General features: G+C 42.3%; 1 protein-coding gene across 1 annotated transcript in view; it reads right to left on the bottom strand.

Moving 5' to 3' along the window:
• Positions 1-8,950: 8,950 nt before the first annotated feature.
• Positions 8,951-20,268, bottom strand: part of LOC130479485 (cytosolic phospholipase A2 beta-like) — a 51,321-nt gene continuing 40,003 nt past the window's right edge. The window contains exons 15-20 of the mRNA XM_056851885.1: positions 17,191-17,328; positions 16,598-16,702; positions 14,751-14,942; positions 12,510-12,676; positions 11,012-11,198; positions 8,951-9,171 (exon numbers count right to left, since the gene is read on the bottom strand). Of these exons, the coding sequence (XP_056707863.1) occupies positions 8,951-9,171; positions 11,012-11,198; positions 12,510-12,676; positions 14,751-14,942; positions 16,598-16,702; positions 17,191-17,328 (1,010 nt within the window). The remainder of the gene's footprint in view (positions 9,172-11,011; positions 11,199-12,509; positions 12,677-14,750; positions 14,943-16,597; positions 16,703-17,190; positions 17,329-20,268) is intronic.

The raw sequence follows: 20,268 nt of genomic DNA, 5'->3' as shown, positions 1-20,268 counted from the left end.
ACCATTGTCCTGTAAGTATCAAGATAATGTGCTAATGAGGGTGTGGTATGTTAATATGGAACCATTGTATCCTGAAGTGATCTGTTAATGTGTGAAATCCAAGGCTAATCTGCATGGCTATTGTTGACTGCCAACCTCCCAGATTTTGCTGAACCAGAAATTTACCGAATTGGTATTTATTCTGTATTTTTTTTTGTTCAGTTTTTACCAGATCAACAGCCCTAAGAAGCAGAGTACCTGCAGCTGAGTGTCTAGAGCATTAACTCCCCCTTCCAGCATGAGTGGAAGGGGTGCCACCTGTATGCTGCCCACAGTTTAGTAACTTACGCACCATCTTTGCTATGGGGTGTGTTATGGGTTTTGAGGATTTTATTGCTGCTTTTATTGTTTTATTGGATTGTATGTTATGTTTTAATGATGTTACTCACCCTGAGCCAGCTTGCTGGGGAGGGTGGGATACAAATTCAAAAAATAAATATAAATAAGGGGCAGCACTTTAGTTTTCAGTGGCACACAGGAGGCCCTTTCATTACCCAGCAGCACTTTGTTGCAAGGAGGAGGAAGGTAAGGAACAAAGGACAGGCAAAAAACAGATGGGAAGCTGTGTGGGGCATGGAAGTGCCAAGCCACAGGCTATCGGGCACAAAGGTTGAGATGACTAATAGATAGGGTGTGAAGCACAAGTGGGTAAGCAAATTCAGAAGTGTGTAGCTGGGGAACAGGCCAGTAGATCATGAAGGAGGGCCTATTGGCAGGCTTGGATGTAGAAATGGTCTTGCTGGAGCATCACAAGGCTAGGACTGCTGCCCCATGTTCAACGGTAAAAGGATTAGTTCGGCTTAAAAATGCATTCTTGTGTTACATGTCCTGATCTTTAATGCATGCTCTAAAATCCACAATTGTACTTGCAACTGAAATAGAGCTTTAATTGCCTTGTTGGCATGCATATACATGGGAATGCATACATGATGTCTGAATGTTAAGCCTTAGAATGAATATAATTGAAACAAATGCCCAACGGCTGATTGATACATATGCATTCTCTCTCTGTGTGTGTATCTCTGTCTCTCTCTCTCTCTTTGTATCTGTATCTACAGCAGGGATTGATAGGGTTGCCTTCTCTTGGTTAGGAAATACCTGGAGATTTTAGCAGTGTAGCCTGGGGAGGGTGGGGTTTGGGGAGGGGAGGCACTTCAGCAGAGTATAATGCCATAGTGTCCACCCTCCAAAGCAGCCATTTTCTCCAGGGGAACTTTTCTCTATAGTTCCCCTGAAGAAAATGATTGCTTTGGAGGATGGACTCCATGGCATTGTACCCCACTGAGGTTCCTGTCCTCCCCAGGCTCCATCCCCAAAACTCCAGGAGTTTCCCAACTTGGATCTGGCAACCCTACCCCCCCCATCTCCCACCAGTGGCCAGGGCGGACCTGCAACCCTAGTTGTACTCAAGGAGATCTTCAGGCTCCACTGGGAGGTTGGCAAAGTTAGGAATTGATCTGGTTTACTAGATACTCTATGCATACCTAGCCTTCTCGATGGTGGCTGTTTATTCGACTGCCTCTTAATGGAACTCATATCTGACTTTTCAGTAGAAGAAACTTAATTTCTTTCAATACTGCTGATTAACAGGAGAATTCCTTCCTTCAAAGTAAAACAAGAAAACAGTCGTATTGGAGGTCCCCAGGAATTGGAAGTCACCAGTGATTTTTGCAAAATCCTAAACTTTGATCAGAACCACGGAGATTCTGGTAATGCTGACCCCATTGTTTTCATTCATTAAAATAGCAAAAGACATTTTAGAATGCTATAAATGAAAACATGCTGACTCCATGAGTAATTTTCCACACTGTGAACGTGTAGATGACTTCAATCTGGATTCCATACATGTAATGTATTTATTTTATTCATGGATTATATTTATTCTCAAACCACTTTTCAAAGTAAAATAGTTTGCTTGAAACAACTAAATACATTCAAAAAATGCCAAGAAAACAATTGACAATAAAAACAGCAAACACATAGGGGGGGATGGACACAAATGGATTTCAATTGAAACAAAGCCAGGAGAAAATTTGAACAAAACAAGTTTAGCCAACCAGGCAACTGACAAAACAGAAAGGTCTTTATCTCACCCCTAAAAGCCATCAATGATGAAGAAACCAAGCAAACCTCACAGAAGAGAGTGGTCCCAAGATATGCCATTATAACTAGAAATGCCTTGGCCTACCTTCCAGCTACCTTACTTCAGAAGAAGAAGAAGAGTTTGATTTTATATGCCGACGCTCTCTACCACTTAAGGAAGAATCAAACCTGCTTACAATCACCTTCCCTTCCCCTCCCCACAATAGATACCCTGTGAGGTAGGTGGGGCTGAGAGAGCTCTAAGAGAGCTGTGACCAGCTGGCTTCATATGGAGGACTGGGGAATCAAACCCAGTTCTCCAGATTCGAGTCCACTGCTCCTAACCACCCCTCTTAACCACTACACCATACTGAGAGAATCCTGGGAGAGGCAGAGTTTAATTAACTTAGGCTCAATCAAACAGGAGCAGGCAGTCCTTTGGATTCCCTGAGCCCAACCCTTCAGGGCTGAAGTGAACGAAAAGCATTTGAGTCTTTGGTTTGAGCTCTTTTCCCATTGTGAAATTGCTGGAAACCTTGCCAGTGGAGAGAACAGGAGGAGAAGCATAATAAAATTACTGTTCTTTTTGTCTACATGTGTAATAGCAAAAGAAAATATTTCACTGTCTCTCACTTACTGATTCTATCACCAGATACAAAACTGCATGTTTTGTAGGTAAGGCCTGCACAGTGTGATTCCCTCCTCCCCCAAGAACTGTGATACACCAGGTGCTTGACAGCCTCTTTGCTTTTTTTGCAGTCCCCATTGGGCAGTGAAAACCACTGGTTTGTTGATCCCATGGAGGGCTACCTCACAGGCTGTCTTCATCTTGGCAATCTAAGGGAAGAAAAAACCATAGAGCAGCCTGCTGCCTTTACAACCACAAATACCAACTAAAGTAAAGATACTGCTGGGGTGTTGATACAAACCTTATTCTGTTACTAGACCATTAAAGATTTGTTTACTTGTATTAGGCTCTTCTTCTGTGGCTTCCATGGAGTCAGAGCTTGCAACTCTGCTGGTGCCCAGTCCACCAGATCTCCCTCAAAGTGATCACAAAACCCATCTTTGTTCTATTGGAGGAGAAGAAGGAATTCTGGAGCAGGAAGTTCAAGGTAAATAAAGGGAAACAGTGCAAAGACTAGAATGCATCAATCTGCCAATCACTGCACAACACACTGTTGAATGTGGATCTTCCCCACATTGCCTTCCCTCCAGCACCTCCTTTTGACCTCCCAAAAAGCTGATGCTGGAGGCTTTAAAATCTACATGGAGTAGAAGCCATGTGGGTGTGGAGATGCAGTAAAAAAGGGGGAAACAGCTGGCCCCTCCTCAATCTTCCACCAGCAGAGTGGAATGTATAAGCCAACATATGGGAGAATTAACTTCTACCATGGCAAATGGTTGTAAAAATGTGAGATTCCAAAGTATGGCAAATCAAGTGAGAAAGAATATTGACTAGGAAATGTGCTGAATCTTTTAAGGGGGACAAGGGGAGCTAATGAGCTGGAAAAGCTGCCTCCCATCAGGCATCCTCTGCATGAAGTTACTTATTGTTCTCATTACATACTTGGCCTCTCTCCAACAACTTAAATTCCTACATTGGGGCAGTATGTCAAATACAAACCACCAAGCAATCTGTTATGAGATCTGCTTTTCATTCAGTAAAGCAGCTGTATGTAATGGTATGTCAGCTCCATAATAATTCCCAGCAAACCACTTGGCTTGGAGCCAGGTTAATTTAGCTGATGCTATTTATTTATGTGCCCTGACCTGGATGGCTCAGGCTAGCCTGATCCTGTCAGATCTCAGAAGCTAAGCAGGGACAGCCCTGCTTACTATTTGGATGGGAGACCACCAAGGAATACCAGGGTTGCTGTGCAGAGGAAGGCACTGGCAAACCACCTCTGTTAGTCTCTTGCCGTGAAAACCCCAAAAGGGGCCACCATAAGTCTGCTGCGACTTGATGGCACTTTACACACACACACGCTTATTTATGTAAAGCATTTTTATCTTGTCTTGCCTCCAAATAGTTCAGGGTGGATTATATTGTTCTCCCATCCTCCATTATATCCTTACAACAACTCTGTGAAGTATGTCAGACAGAGGAACATTGTAGCATTCCTAATTTTCATTAAAGAGAGGGGGAAATACTAATTCTTTTTTCAGGAAACAAAGCTGAACTCATGGATGAAACATCAAAGAGCTTAGAGAATCTACAGGCTCCAGAGAGAAAACAGCCAGAGAAAGAAGTCAAGAAGCAGAAGCAAAAGAAAGAAAAGGGTGTCTTTAAGAAGCTTTTTGCCAAGAAATAAGCATATAAAAAAAATATGTGCTGCAGTTCTGTGAGCGAGCAGAGCTCTTCCCTTCACTGTACTGTCCCTAAAGGCAGTGAACTCCTCAGAAAGGCAGATTTGGCAAAGAAACATCCAAAAATTTTGGAAAAATACATACATTTCATCTCTGGTGTTAAAGCCATGAGTGCCTCCAAATGATCAACTGCTCTCAGTGGAGTGTGCTTTCAAAAATAAAAATCAAGCTTATAATGGAGGTACATGACAGAGCTGAAGAAAAGAAAATAGCTGCTATAATTTTTGATAGAATATTCTGGGGTAATACTTGGAATGGCATCTCAACTTTTTTCTGACCCTTCACTAGTATAAACTTGCACTGTTTCCCTTCAAATAAAACAAACCACACATAAGATCATTACTGTATCACAATTTTATTGTGAAATCATGATCAACTTGCTTCACAGTAAAAGGCTCCATCAAATTGGATTTCTCATCAGTGACAATATTCCCTCATAGTCTTGCAGCCACACACCATTTCTACTCTTACATGTTTTGTTCTACAGTGGTTAAAGGTTGCATTAATATTAAATAATTAATCTAGTGTGGGGAGAGGGATTAGACAAATTCATGTAAGATACATATCAGTGGCTAACAGTCAAGCTAGATAAATGGGACCTACTTATTCAGCAGCAATGTAATTCTGAATAGCACATCCTAGTGACACTGCTGCTGGTATTTCCCGGTTATGAGTCCCGCAGAAATCTCTGGCTGGCCATGGCTTCAAACATAATGGCGGACTAGCCAATCTCTCCCTCTGATCCAGCAGGCAGGGCCCTTCTTATGTTCTTATTGTAACTATTCTGCTTTTTGAAATAATGCTTCAAGAATGAGTACTGTCATTTATACTCAATGGAATGTCTTTCAGTGTATGTCTGTGCCCCCTGTTTTGAAACCATTTCATAACAGATTTAATTCACTAAGCAACCAAATTGCCATAGTCAAAAAGGGCAAGAGTCCAGTAGCACCTTAAAGACTAACAAAAATATTTTCTGGTAGGGTATGAGCTTTCGTGAGCCACAGCTCACTTCTTCATACCCTACCAGAAAATATTTTTGTTAGTCTTTAAGGTGCTACTGGACTCTTGCCCTTTTTGACTACTGCAAACAGACTAACACGGCTACCCACTGTAAATTGCCATAGGTACTTGTTTTTCACTGGGTACCTAACAACTCAATTGACCAAGCTCCTGTTTTTTATGTCCAGAGTCCAATACAATGAGAGGATGAAAATATACCCTTTCTGGGTGGTATTAGAAATATATGAATTTAAAGAAAAGTGTGCAAATACGTTTACATTACATCCTGAAACTGTATAAATCAAATTAACCCCCAATAATTTCCAAAGGGCTAAATTCATTTGCCTCTGATGAAGATCTGGTTTTTAATAGTTATTGTGCTTTAGAGACACATCATTTGACTGTACTTAGAGCCTTGCAAAGTACACCTTCAGGTTCATGGTAACATGTTCCCCAGCATACAGAAACCAGATTTTACTGGTTTCCCTTCTAAACGCTTTTAAACTAACCAACAGCACTACTGTCCATTACATTTTCTAACATATTTTGCATATAAAATTACAATCCCTAACTGTGCACAACTTGCAACAGATGAGAGTGGGCATCACTATGCTTCCAACACAGTGTTTTGTAAGCCATGCTACATCAGACTGCTAATGCCATCATTCATATGGGAATAATGTGGACCTCAATTAATCACTAGCAGGATTAGTTGAGGTGGCCAAGCAATCAGGCAGGGAAAAACTACTGATAGCATCACCTCCATACCAGCTGGCTGTTCTGTGAAGTTGTTCTCCACCCCCCTTCCTGTTTTCAGCTACCATCACATAGGGGAATTTTTCATGGAGATTTGCTGCTGTTTCAACGCTGATTTGCGTCGGAGTCAAATTTTGGTTATTCACTGCAGATTCGGCTTTTCCCTGATAGAGGTATAAAAGCCACGTTATGTCAGCAGCAAACCAAACCACTTCTGAGCTGTACTTTCTAGCAGAAGTGCGTTTTGTTGCTCGGATGCCCATGAAAAAATGTTTGCTTCGCTCCCCGGGACATCTCCTTTCTTCTCCCCCAAGAACAGTGATAGGCTGGGGGAGTTTCGCGCTCGGACAAGAATACCGCCCCTTTTGCTCCCTGCCTGCCTGCCTAGAGTCCTGGCACTTCTCTCCCTCTGTCCCGGAGGCTGGCGGGCGGGCAGGCAGCACGCCTTCCCCGCCCCTTGCCCGGGATGGGCCTTGGAGCTGGGCCCACACCTCCAAGCCCAGGGGGACGTCGGATGGACGGCTCCAGGGGGAGACCGGCAGGGCCACGCCATGTGCTCCTCATGCTCTGGGGGATGTGGTGGTGGTGGCAGCTTGGTCTAGGGCAGCTGGACCCGTGGGGGGGATGTTCAAGGGAAGGGGCTGTTGGCCCCTCTACCCCAGCGTGGAGGGGGGATTTTTGAGAATTCAGATGGGAAAAATGTGCACCCTGAGAGCGGAAAGCCCAAGGCAAAACTCCCTCCCATCGCTCTTCTGAAGAGGGGCGGCCAGCCTGCTCTTATCTCCCTCCTCTCTCTTGATGCACTGTGGCCGGATCATGGCCGGCGCGAAATCCAGGGGCCTTCTCTCCCCCCCCCCCCCGCCATGCACACTGGCTGGATCGGGGCTGGCGCACAAGCTAGGAGCCCTCCTGTCTCTCACGATGCAATGTGGCCAGATCATGGCCGGCGCACAATCCAGGGGCCTTCTTTCCTCTCCCTCCCCCCCCCCGCCATTCCCACTTTCAGCTAAACACTTCTCTGGGCACATGGATTCCCTGCCCCCCCCCAATCCTGTCTATCATTAAAGGGCAATGGGTTCCACACCTATAGAAAATAGAGGGAAGCTTTGAGGAAAGCGCTGCCTTCCCCCCCCTCCAATTTGGAATCTGACTGTTCCAAAAGCAGAACAGAGCGAGGGTGGAAGAAAAATGGAGGAGACCAGAGGGACTGGTGCTTGTTTTTTGCTCTGGGGCTGGTGAACCGCACGAGGTATTCTGATGGGCGGAGTTGGGGCGGTGTTGGGGGCAGGCATAAACAATGAGCTTGTTGGAAGGGGAGGGCTCCTGCAAAAGGGACAGGCCAAACCGTTGTCAAATACAGCGTGCTTTGTTCCCATGAAAAACCAAAACTACATCGAGATTGACAGGGATAAATCGCGGCCATGAAAAAAAAAATTAAATCGTGTTTTTTTTTAGTCCGTGGCAAAACAGAAGCAAAATCTACCGTGAAAAATGCCCCTAGAGAATCAGATTATTAAAAGCACCTTGAGAACTGTCTTTATATATGGAGTAAGATGGAGCATAGTACTTAATTGATTCTGCCCAAGTCATGAGGCGCTTGGGCAGAAAGAGCTCTTTGCCAGTTGAAGCAATTGAAGCTGAGCTTCATACCTGTAGAATATGCACTTGATTAAAGTCCTTCCCATAACATAAGTGCAATAATTGTACTGCCACCAAATTAGTTTTTCATTAAAACTCCATCTTCTAAAGGGTATAGATTGCAGTTTTCAGTGTTTCAAGAGGCATAGAACATGTATTAAGTTGCATCTGAACCAGTTCTATATTAAGCCATATCTGAATTAAGGATAAGGCTACAAACCCTTTCAAACACAAGCAACTAGACTGAATTTGATTAATTATAACTAACATCATACATACAGAGACAGTGCAAGCAAGTGAGGCAATATTATAAATAATGCATTAAAGTTGCAACACTTAATGAAGTCATTCTAAATTACTGTAACTGATCTAATATAATTCACATATGAAATATGTCAACCCTCAAGGGTAGAACATATTTAAACAGGTCACAGAAATAATGGTGTGGATCCTACCAGTTTTTCCTCTGACACAAATAGGACAAGCGAACATTTTTCATCCCTGAAAAGGTTTGCGGGAATCAAGGGGTGCAAGACAGAGCTGCAGCAAGGAGGTGAACTCAGACAGATTTCCCATCCTCCCTCTTGCATCAGCGAGAAAGTTGGTAAGATCCAACCCAATTATTTTCACATGGGAAATACACATATGACATGACACCAGAACTGAACCAAGAGAGCTCTTCCCTTCTTGGTTTCATTTCAGTAGTCCAGAAGTCCAGTGCATCCTGTTAATTTCCCTTAGAGCTATGGAGGCTGGCTGAGCTGAGAGTCCCTCAATTATTAGAGTATCAACAAGCCCACTCTTTTCCAGTAATGCCTCAGTACCATCTCATAGTACTGGCTCAACAACCTCAGAAAACTGAATGTCAGTGACCCCTCGAGACACCACCTGCTGCAAAATTCAGTTCCTTGACTTAGCCGCTGGACACATACCCACAGTGAGAGGGTTACAAAAGTATTTATAAATAAGCATTTTGGAAGCCATCATCTCAGGTTGGCAGGATGGTCATCAAAAATTGCATGACACGACTCCTTAGCATCATCTCAACCCAGAAGACAATTAGTCTCTAAATTGATCTATCAAGCCAAACATTTTGCCTCTTCAGAACTGCCTTCTCGATGCTCTGTAAAATCAGGTCTTTGCTGCAGAGGATGTTGTAAGCACTTAAGTTTAACAGCTTGTCAAAATCTTCTTCAGAGTAAGTTACATGCTTGGTTGCATAAGGTGAGCCATCCTTGCTCATCTTTACTTCACCTCCACGCATTTCTGCAGGTGTGCGTTTCACTCCTGAAAATGAAGAGAAGAGACCCTGGGGAGCAGGACTTAACTTGAGCTTCTCCTTCTGCTTTTCACTTACACAAAGCCTACTGCTCTAAAGCCAAACTGGTTCCACACAAGATGTCATCCTGCTTATTCTGTGCTCTCTTCCAATGAGACAAATATAGTGTTATATGCTGGGATCCAATCCACTATTGCCCTGATGCATGAGAAGCGTTGGGGGCAGTATTACTGAAAACATTTACTTTGGATAAGAGCACAATGGTGGGGTTTTATGTGGGGGAGATATAATCATTTGTTTGCTTTGGGCAGATTATCACCAAGATAGAAAGTGCTAATCCATAAAGCAGGATCAGCTCCCCCAAACTAAGCAGCAGCTACATAGAGTCTCCCAAGGCTGCCTTTAGACACCTGCAACACTCAGATTAGTTTGTATCTCTGCGAACAGTTTTCTTTGCTACACACATATACTACACAACACAATTATTGAAGAAACACTTTCAATCACCACAAACCATTGCTGAAACAGCAGCTCATGATCTCTAACTGTAATCAAGAAACTATACAACAGGTGATCACTTTACAGCCATTGCAACGTGCTTTAGAGTGAACCTTTAAAGCTACATTAATTTCTGTCATTTTATAAAGACTTTGTGGTAACAAGGAACAAATTTACAAAGATTTGGAGGTACTCATGTTTGTTTTTTGAGGGAAGCGTCATTGTAAAAGCACTATCTAAAGGCGATATTCTTCAAAGCTCTAGTTTAGACCATGTCTTTGGTGTCTTGGCACACCATTTGTATCTTCTGTGTTCTGTATCTGAATGAACATCAAATCATTTGTGGCATCTAGAGGTACCTCATTCCATGACCTGTCTTCTGCATCCAGCAGCCCCATTTGCATATCGGGCTCTGGACCCAGTCCAGAAACCCATCAGCGCAGCGCTAGAGTATGTGGCTACTGCTGTGCTCATGAAGTTTCCTCCCCTTTCCCTGATCTGAGAAAAAACAATTCAGCACAAGTAAGCCCTCCTGCAGCCACCATCTTTTGCAAGGGAAGGGCATAGGTAAACATGCACACAAACACACCCAAGAAGCATTCTCTGCAACTATGGGGAAACATTTACATTCAATAAATATCATGTGTGTTTTCAAAGGACTCTCCAAGCAATTTACCACAGAAATTATTCACTAAACATTAAATTATTCCTATAGAATCTCATTAAACTATAAGTGTTGTTTACTTTTGAAGGAGTGTTTTAAGGTAAAGCCAAAGTAATTTCAAATTTAGTCTAAAATTTGGTGTGGTATGAGAGCTTGCTGTAGGTTAGGGTTGGCTAGCCTCCTGCTTGTACACTTTTAGAGCTGCCATGTGAGTCTGTAGCTCAGAAATATAAATGTGTTACTGTCTGGGACTCATATTTGCTTCTCTCCAATTAACAGTTCGCAGCCCGCTGGGGCAATGAGAGCCTTGACTCCTGAATTCTTTCCACATACTCTCATTGGGAGAAAAGTGCAACCTTATGTTGGGTCCATTATACACAGATGGCTCTCATTTTTATCACACGTTTATATCCTAGGGGCCTGGATTCATTCCAGTCATTACATATAATTCAAAGTTATGGAAGTTTTCAAACAGACCACATTTTTTGCAGCAGATTATGTTAATTAACTGGTGAGAAGACACAGGCAATATTGACTTCATGTAGACTGATGTCTTCTCTGTTTTTGTTTAATCCAAATTTATTTGCTCTTCCAGCTAAGATAATTTCCTAAATGAGTGTACAACTCTGGGAATGTTCAACACAGAGAATGTTGTAAAAAGCATAGATGAGGAACACTGTACTTACCTGGAGCCTTGTATTCTCTGAAGCTGGAGTTTATCAATGGAAAATAAAGCACTATTGGAGCTTTGGGGTTATCTTCATCTGAGAACATGTAACATTCCTTGGGATTCTTCCTGTCTTCCTCAGTCATGTTAATTTTGGGGAAAGGGATTCCTTGCACTTCACAGTATTTTGCCAACATCTCTGCTTGCTGTATCAGACATCCAATAGTACAATTTTGAAACCGATGCAAATAACATACATATTGCTTTCCAAAATGAAGCCAACAGGCATGCTGTGGCAACCTGTGCTGAGCCACTTGGACAGCCACTGGTAAGCTGAAAGGTGAGCTATGAAACCAGCAATGCATACAAAACCTACGTACATAGAAAATCTCACTAAAGTTGATAGTGATTGAGTCCCTCTGAAGCCAACAGAATAAACTAGTCAAAACTGATTGAGAACCTCTTGCTTTCAGTGGGATTTAGCTGCAACAGAACTCAGATGGATTGGGACCTTTGTGTTAAGACTCAGAAGTACAACACTTACTTTACTGCCAATCTAAAGCAAGCTGTGATCAGAAAACTCTAGGATAAAGAACCTAGTGTCTTAGAAGAAAAAAACAAATATATTTTGGGCCAGAAAATAATCTGGGTTATTCATACAGGGGGGACATGTTTATTTCAGCAATCACATTGGCCTAATCCAGAATGAAATATGTTGGTGGTAAAGGCTGAAAAGAACAGATTAGCCACAGGATTCATACATTCCTTTTTCAATGATATGCATCATCTGATATTGAGTGTGTGGGTTTTAAAATACTTGGTGATTTTTCATAGGAATCATATAATCACTGTTCAGAGGTAAGGTAGGAGTATCAGATGTGTGAAATCACCAGGGGAAGAATACTGCCACGGAGACCTCAGTGACAAGACAGCATGGTTGACAATATCACATTCATTAAGCCCTGTTCACACACCACTCCCCAAAACAGGCAGGAGACCCCTGACAGTCACTTCCAGTGAAAATAAACAATACTGATAGGCCAGTGATCTTATTCAGTATAAGGTACTTCATGTGTTCAAGCCTGGTTCAATTTGTCTGGAACACATAAAGTTGTCTTACAATGAGTAAGACCCTTGGTTTGTCAAGGTCAGCATTATCCACTCTGATGGCAACAGCTCTCCAAGGTTTCCAGTAGAGGTAGGGAGGTAGTGATACCAGTGTGTTGCTGGCAACACTCTAGCAATTAGTCAAAACTCTATGGCTAACCATACAGTTTTGATTAATATCAGAATATTGTTGGCAACATCATTACATCACCACTGAGGCCCTACTTCGGGAGGTTAGTCTCCTGCTGGTTGCTAGTTTCATGCTGGCATCCCTACTAGCTAGGATTCTCAGGGCTCCACAGCTCACTGGACTTGTGTGGTATTGTTCTGAGAACCCAAGACAGCATGGCTGGAGACAGCCATTGGGATCTGTCACCATATCCACATACACAAAAATGATTTCTTCTCACCTTGAAGATATTGAAACAATCATAATCCACTGCGATGATGACATCTACATTCCTCTCTGGCTTGAGAACTGGTGGCGCACTGTTGTTAAGAAAATAGCCTATATCTATTAAGCAGAGGGATTTCTCCACTGGCGTCAGCTTGTCTGGGGATCCGTCTAACACGGTATCTGCAAAAGCATTTTTAATCTTATCAGCACAACATTAGAATAGAGGAATAGTGATCACATGCTTCTGAAAACAACTGACAAGACTGTAGATAATTTCTGCCACCAATAAGATTCTTCATGCTATATACAGCTCCTCTTGACAATAGAGCTTAACTCATATTGGGCACAGTCAACAGAAAAATTTCCTGCACAAGCACCAGGGGAATAAGAAGTTTTTTATTTTGTATGTTCTAAATCATATAAATAGTACTAAAAAAGAGTTTTTGAAAGAAGTCACATTTTTAAGATGTTTGAAATCTTACACTTATTTACTAATAGAGATTAGGCCCAGAGAATACAATCTTTCATCTGCTTGACAATTTTAAGTCACACTTCTCCAAAGAAGTGCAGGGCAGCAGACATGTTCTCCCCTCCTCTATTTCATCCTCCCTACAGCCTGTGAAGGAGCCCCGTGGCGCAGAATGGTAAGCTGCAGTACGGCAGTCCAAGCTCTGCTCACAACCTGAGTTTGATCCCGACAGAAGTTGGTTTCAGGTAGCTGGCTCAAGGTTGACTCAGCCTTCCATCCTTCTGAGGTCGGTAAAATGAGTACCCAGCTTGCTGGGGGTAAAGGGAAGATGACTGGGGAAGGCACTGGCAAACCACCCCATAAACAAAGTCTGCCTAGTAAACGTCAAGATGTGACATCACCCCATGGGTCAGGAATGACCCAGTCCTTGTACAGGGGACCTTTACCTTTTACCTACAGCCTGTGAGGTAGATTAGGCTGGAAGAGAAAGCACAAAGTCACCCAATGAACTTCATGTCTGAGTGAGAGTACATATACATGTATATGTACATATGAAGCCTCTTTATAATGAATCAGACTCTTGGCCCATCAAAGTCTATCTACTCAGACTGGCAGTGGCTCAACAGGGTCTCAGGCAGAGGTCTTTCACATCGCCTACTGCCAGGTCCTTTTAACGAGATGCCAGGGATTGAACCTGTGATTAGGGTTGTGCATAGTGATATACCCAAACTGAAACTATTGCAGTAATATTTGGGTTTCGGGTAGACCAAATACCCAAACCTGGGAATCTGCCCGAAAAAGGTGATTCTCGAAAAAGCCAAATAATTATTCAGTTTTTTCAGGTTTGGTTCACTCGCCTTGGCCCAGATGTACACCTCTGTGCTTTCTCACATTTTTGTCTTTTGACTGGTTTTGTTAGGGCCCCATAGTTGGGGCCCTTTCGAGGTAGGGGGTCATATAATAGGAGCCAACTTGGTCTGAAAACTCTTCAGTGGATTGATCTGCAATTCTGCACCAAGCATAAGGGTTATTTAAAAGATGGAGCTCAGCCAGTCCTGTCCGGAGGGATATACCCTCCAACTAAAAAACACCAGCTTCTACAGCTGCTTACCAGGCTTCTGAAGAAGACTCCTCACCTGCGCAGAAGAGCAGAAGTTGCCTTGATCATGACTTTTGTGTGATATTGATCATGACTTCGGCTGGCTCCAATATCACCCCCCCCCCCGAAAACCTGCTCTCAAACTGAAGGTCACCCCAAGTAGAGGCTTTGTTTCCCTGCACCTTAGATGTAGCTTTGCTTTAAAAACCACTGTGTTTGTGCGTATGTATTTGTTATCGCCTGGAGCAAAAAAATAAGAAACAGAAGTTATGTAACTCACAGAAAGAAGCAACAGGTAAGAAGATAGAAAGTTATAACATTTATTCCCAAAGAGTTGTAAAAAGCCCAACATAAAAATCTATTTCAGGGGCAATAAAGTTCAATCTTCTTTCCCTACCTTGAGGGCTCTTTCTTGGGGTCCTTCATCCAGAAGACAAAGATTTTCACCTTTCCTAGGATAAAGTATTTTATTGAAGACCAGCTTGATGCCCACCCTTCTTACTTGTATATCTCTCTCCTGGGACACCCCTTCGCAATCCGTACAAAACTACAATTTTAACACAGAAAAATCTATGCTTCTATGCTGGTTTTCTTGGACTTTCACAGTCTGGAAATGAGAAGGGAGGCTTTCAACTGGCTCAGCTTTGAAAGCCTAAAGTGTTCAGGGAGCAGTAGTTACTAGTTACCTTTCCATTCAATAAATTTTTTCTGGTGCAAATAGTCATTATCAAATTCAAGGCCTTCCAGGAAGTTGAGGCTTGCCCCTTTTAAAGGACGATCAGCTAAAATATCATTGAAGATTTCACAGAGTTTCCCAGAGGTAGAGCAGGGAGGCTTGTAGACAGTTGTGTATCCATCTTCTAAACTAATTTCTTCATCTGAAACAAAAAAATGAAACTAAAGTAAATATGGAAAGTTCCCCCTTCCTTTCCAGAATGTAATATTCCAGAATATAATGTTTTATGGTTGTACCATACCTCCATTGTACCATTTTTCCCACTAAAAAACTGAGAAGCTCTGTTGAAATACAAAAATGCAAGCAAAAGTTTCTTTTAAAAAATCTGTCCTTGAATCACGGAGCCTGAGGAGATTAAAAAATGTACTCATTCAACCCACATCCCCTCTACTGCAAATGAGGACCATCCATATATCAGACCCAACATTCAACACGTGCAATCCAGACTACAGTGTTCCACAAGCATACAGCAGGAGCAAGAAAGGGCTTCAAAGAAAGTTTTTTGCAAAGCTTCAGATACTCTGAGACGGCAAAAGGGGGGTCAAAGATCTGAAGTAGGAGAGGAAAATCTGCAAAAATCCCCCTAATTCTGTTCATGGAATCAGCCAATAGATCCAAGCCAGTATGTTAAGTGGCTTAAAAGTCCTATTTAGAGAAGGCTCTGCTGTTTATTTGATTGGTTTTTAAAATGAATATCCCACTTGCTCCTACATTCAGAGCAATTTATCTGTGAGCAAGCTAGTAAGGACTTTTAGGAGTCCATCTCAAATTTTTAGACACTAGATCTCAACAAATCTGCAAAAAAACCCACCACATTTTTATGTTAAGACTGCAGGCTTAAGTAAGATTCAACCAATTAATGAAAATTCACAACTTTAATTTTGAAAAAAAAGGTTCTGCAAGTCTTTGAATTGTTTCAGGGGCTCTCACAAGGACTTTCAGTACATTCCCAGCTGCATGGAGACCCAATTTGGATTGGGACTGTGACATATAAGGAGATCACAAAATCACAAAAAATCACAAAATCACACAAGGTTGGAAGAGACCACAAGGGCCATCCAGTCCAACCCCCTGCCATGCAGGATCCCACAATCAAAGTGCTCCTGACAGATGGCCATCCAACCTCTGCTTAAAGACCTCCAAAGATGGGGACTCCACCCCCCACCCCCCGCCCGAGGCAGCGCATTCCACCGTCGAACCGCCCTCACCATCAGAAAGTTCTTCCTAATGTTTAGGTGGAGTCGCTTTTCTCTTACTCCATGTCCTAGTCTCTGAAGCAACCAAGAATAAGCTAGTTCCCTCATTAACATGGCATCCCTTCAAATATTTAAACATGGCTATCATGTCACCCCTTAACCTTCTCTTCTCCAGACTAAACAAACCCAGCTTCTTAAGTGTGTTTAAGCCTTTCCCTGAACCAGTTTCCTGGCCTGAAATTGCCCCAGGGGTTGCTGTTTTCCCTAACAGGGGAGTGCCATGTGTACTAATGGAATAAATGCAGGTTTCCCCAGTGGGGTAAATAGTACCCCGCAGGGGTCACTTTATATCAGGGAAATGAGATGGGGAAAGCAAAAGCCAACTCTCTCCATGTGTTATGGTCCTGATCCCATACTAGCCATCAGTATATTTCTTTGCACCCCCACTCTGCCTTATGATTACAATGAAAGTTAAATAATTATGACAATATTATGACAATTTATTTGATAGACCAGCATTTTATCTCTTAAATCTGCCTTTTAACACATACAACAGTTATATGACCAATAAAGAATAAGGTAGCACTAGTGAAGCTCTTACCTTTTTCTGTCATGTCTTTGACCCATCGCTCCCAAAATTCTTCTGTTGTTGAGGACCAGTACAAACCATCCAGCAAATTCCGTGAGAAAATATTAGTCCAGATACCTAAAAGGCCAACCACATAGGAAGATGACTGTATTAGTTCACATTAACATATCTAACCAGAATCTACTTTTGATCATGGCTGATGTCACAAGATCACTTAAGAATGATGGTTTAGAGAGCAATATTCCTAGCTATTGGTTAAGAGATAAGAAGGTACTAAGACAAAACACAGATTGGATTTAGATTATTATTTTATCTCCTTCACATGACACTTCTGCAAGCATCACCACGTGGAAGTAGCCTGTCTGAAGAGAGTCTAGTATGTGATCATCTAAATTTCAAACATGATTTGACAAACAGTTGTATGACCAAACTTAATGAATCCATTTGTTCCCCAGTATGAATTCACAGAAGTGGACATTGATAACTCTGGAGAAAAACCAAACAGGTTAGACAGCCCAAGTTCCCCAGAAGCTGCAACGAGCTTCCCAGTACCACTGATGATTACTTGGGCTGTGTTTTCCGGTTTATTATAAGCAATGGATTACCTTCCAGAAAACAAATCCGGGACTCTGGGAACCTCTTTACCAGCTTTCCCATGAAAAACTGACTATCAAAATCTTCTGCACGAATGTAGGCACCGTATTTCTGGAACCCCACTTCATAAGGATTGAACTCTATCCATTCTGCAAACAAAATTATATACAGAAGATTTAATGGCCCTCTTCTAAGTCACTGACACAAACCTTAAGCAAAAAAAAAAAAAAAAGACTTTCCCAGTGGAACTTGCTAGTCAAAGAAATAATCAGAATACGAAGAACTGGTCCAATTAAATCACATTTTTAAAGAATTGTGCCTATATTGCCATCAACATTAACGTTATAGAATCATAGAGATGGAAGGGTCTGCCAGGGTCATCTAGTCCAGCCCCCTGCACAATGCAGGAAATTCACAACTACCTCTCCCCACACCCCCAGTGACCCCTACTCCATGCCCAGAAGATGGCCAAGATGCCCTCCCTCTCATGATCTGCCTAAGGTCATAGAATCAGCATTGCTGACAGATGGCCATCTAGCCTCTGTTTAAAAATCTCCAGGGAAGGATCGCTTACCACCTCCCGAGGAAGCCTATTCCACTGAGGAACCGCTCTAACTGTTAGAAAAATTTTCCTAATGTATACACAGAAACTCTTTTGATTTAATTTCAACCCACTGGTTCTGGTCCAACCTTCTGGTGCAACAGAAAACAACTTGGCATCATCCTCTATATGACAGCCCTTCAAGTACTTGAAGTTGGTTATCATATCACCTCTCAGTCTTCTCCTCTTCAGGCTGAACATATCCAGCTTTTTCAACCTTTCCTCATAGGATTTGGTCTCCAGACCCCTCACCATCTTCATTGCCTTCCTCTGGACAAGTTCCAGCTTGTCTACATCCTTCTTAAATTGTGGTGCCCAAAACTGAACACAATACTCTAGGTGAGGTCTAACCAGAGCAGAGTAAAGCAATACCATCACTTCGCGTGACTTGGACACTATACTTCTGTTGATACAGTGCAAGATCCCATTTGCCTTTTTAGCTACTGCATCACACTGCTGACTCATGTTGAGTGTTTGGTCTACTGAGACCCCAAGATCCTTTTCGCACACACTACTGCTAAGACAAGTCTCCCCCATCCTATAATTATGCATTTGATTTTTCCTACCTAACTGCAGAAATTTACATTTATCTCTGTTGAAATGCATTTTATTAGTTTTAGCCCAATTCTCCAGTTGAATACCTCTGTATTTTTAGAACAAAAGGATAAACAAGAGAACAGCAAAAACTCTATAAAAGTAACTCCTATCGATCAAATATTTATTAATGTGATTCTGGAATAAGACATGTCATTGAATGCCTGAGATATGGGTATTATTGTTGTTGTTGTTAATCTGCATTTCTTCATGTGACTCAAGGTGGATTACATAGTGTAATCAAGCACAATCAACAGTATGGGAAATCCAATGAGCAACACAATAGGGATTGGATTAAAGAAAACAGAAAACAAACAGAAATCTCAAACAGAGCTGAAACAAATCATGAGCTTTTAAACATGATACATTGTGTAGAAGCTACCTAGTTTGGAGCAACAATGTTCGGTAGCAATGCAGTGGTGTAGGTCACAGTCCCTACCCCTTTACCAATGCAACTTTCTGCAACTATTTTATTACATTACAGTTCCATTTACCTGGGCAAAAATCGTTTGAGGAAAATAGTTTGAGCAAAAATAGTTTGAGGAAAGCCGGGTGAGTAGGAGCCTTCCTAACTTCATCATGGAGGCCATTCCATATGGTAGGAGCCACCACAGAAAATGCACAAGTACAGGCAATTTTGGCAATTTGCAGGATGGAACCTGCAGAAGGCCCTCCTAGGATGAGTGAAGTAGTTGTGGTGGAGCATAGGGTGATCTTATAGATAAGAGAATCCAAGGCCAGTAAGGGCTTCCTATGTGATAGTCAGTACCTTGAATTGAATTCAGTAATTGATGGGCAGCCAGTGAAGTGACTGCAAAATGGGAGTGATATGTATGTTCTGCATAGTTCCCAACAATAACCTAGTTGCAGTGTTTTGAACTAACTGGAATCTCCAAATTGACTTTGAGGGGAGACCTACACAGAGTGCATTACAGAAGTTTAGTCTGAATGTTACCATGGCATGGATCCAGGTCACCAGATTGGCTGTCTCAAAGTAGAGGGCAATCTTGCAGGCTAGATCAAGTCGGAAGAAAGCATTTTTTGCAACCTCATTTACTAGCTTCTCCACAGTAATGCTAGATCCAGTATAACCCCAAGGCTCTTAACTGAGTAAGCAAATGTTAGCTTAATTCCATCAAAAGCAGGAAGCACAAGCCCCTTCAAGACATCCACCTTCCTGATCAGCATCACTTCTGTCTCTGTTGCTTCAGAGACTAGTACACGGAGTAATGGATTTACATAAACTAAGAGAAAAGCGATTCCACCTAAACATTAGGAAGAACTTTCTGACAGTAAGGGCGGTTTGACGGTGGAATGCCCTGCCTCGGGGGAAGGGGGGTGGAGTCCCCGTCTTTGGAGGTCTTTAAGCAGAGGTTGGATAGCCATCTGTTGGGAGTGCTTTGATTGTGGGATCCTGCATGGCAGGGGGTTGGACTGGATGGCCCTTGTGGTCTCTTCCAACCATGTGTGATTTTGATTTTGTGATTTTGTCTAAACAAATAGTTGAATTATGTGATTTTCTCTTATGCTGATTATATTTTTATTTAAAATGTTTTTATCTTGCCTTTCCACCTAATTAGGGCCCTCCAGGCAGCAAATGGTTAAAACACATTAAAATCAATTTTTATAATAAGTGTATATAAAACAGCAATTAAAACATAAACAGGATGCACTCCCCCAAGCTACGAACCTGTTCCTTCAGGGGGAGTGCATCCAGAATAGGAGACATGTCAATGCCCAGGTCAGCCCTTCCAGCCACTAACAGCACTTCTGTGTTGTTAGGATTAAGCTTCAGTTTATTAGCCCACATCCATCCGACTGCTGCCTTCAGACACTGGTTCAAGGTTTCCACAGCCTCCCTGGGTTCTGATGGAAGTGTGAGATAGAGCCAACT

The sequence above is a fragment of the Euleptes europaea genome, chromosome 6 (assembly GCF_029931775.1).
Source record: "Euleptes europaea isolate rEulEur1 chromosome 6, rEulEur1.hap1, whole genome shotgun sequence".
Taxonomy (NCBI): domain Eukaryota; kingdom Metazoa; phylum Chordata; class Lepidosauria; order Squamata; family Sphaerodactylidae; genus Euleptes; species Euleptes europaea.
Note: the sequence above shows the minus strand (reverse complement) of the source record. Positions and strands in the feature narration are given on the sequence as shown.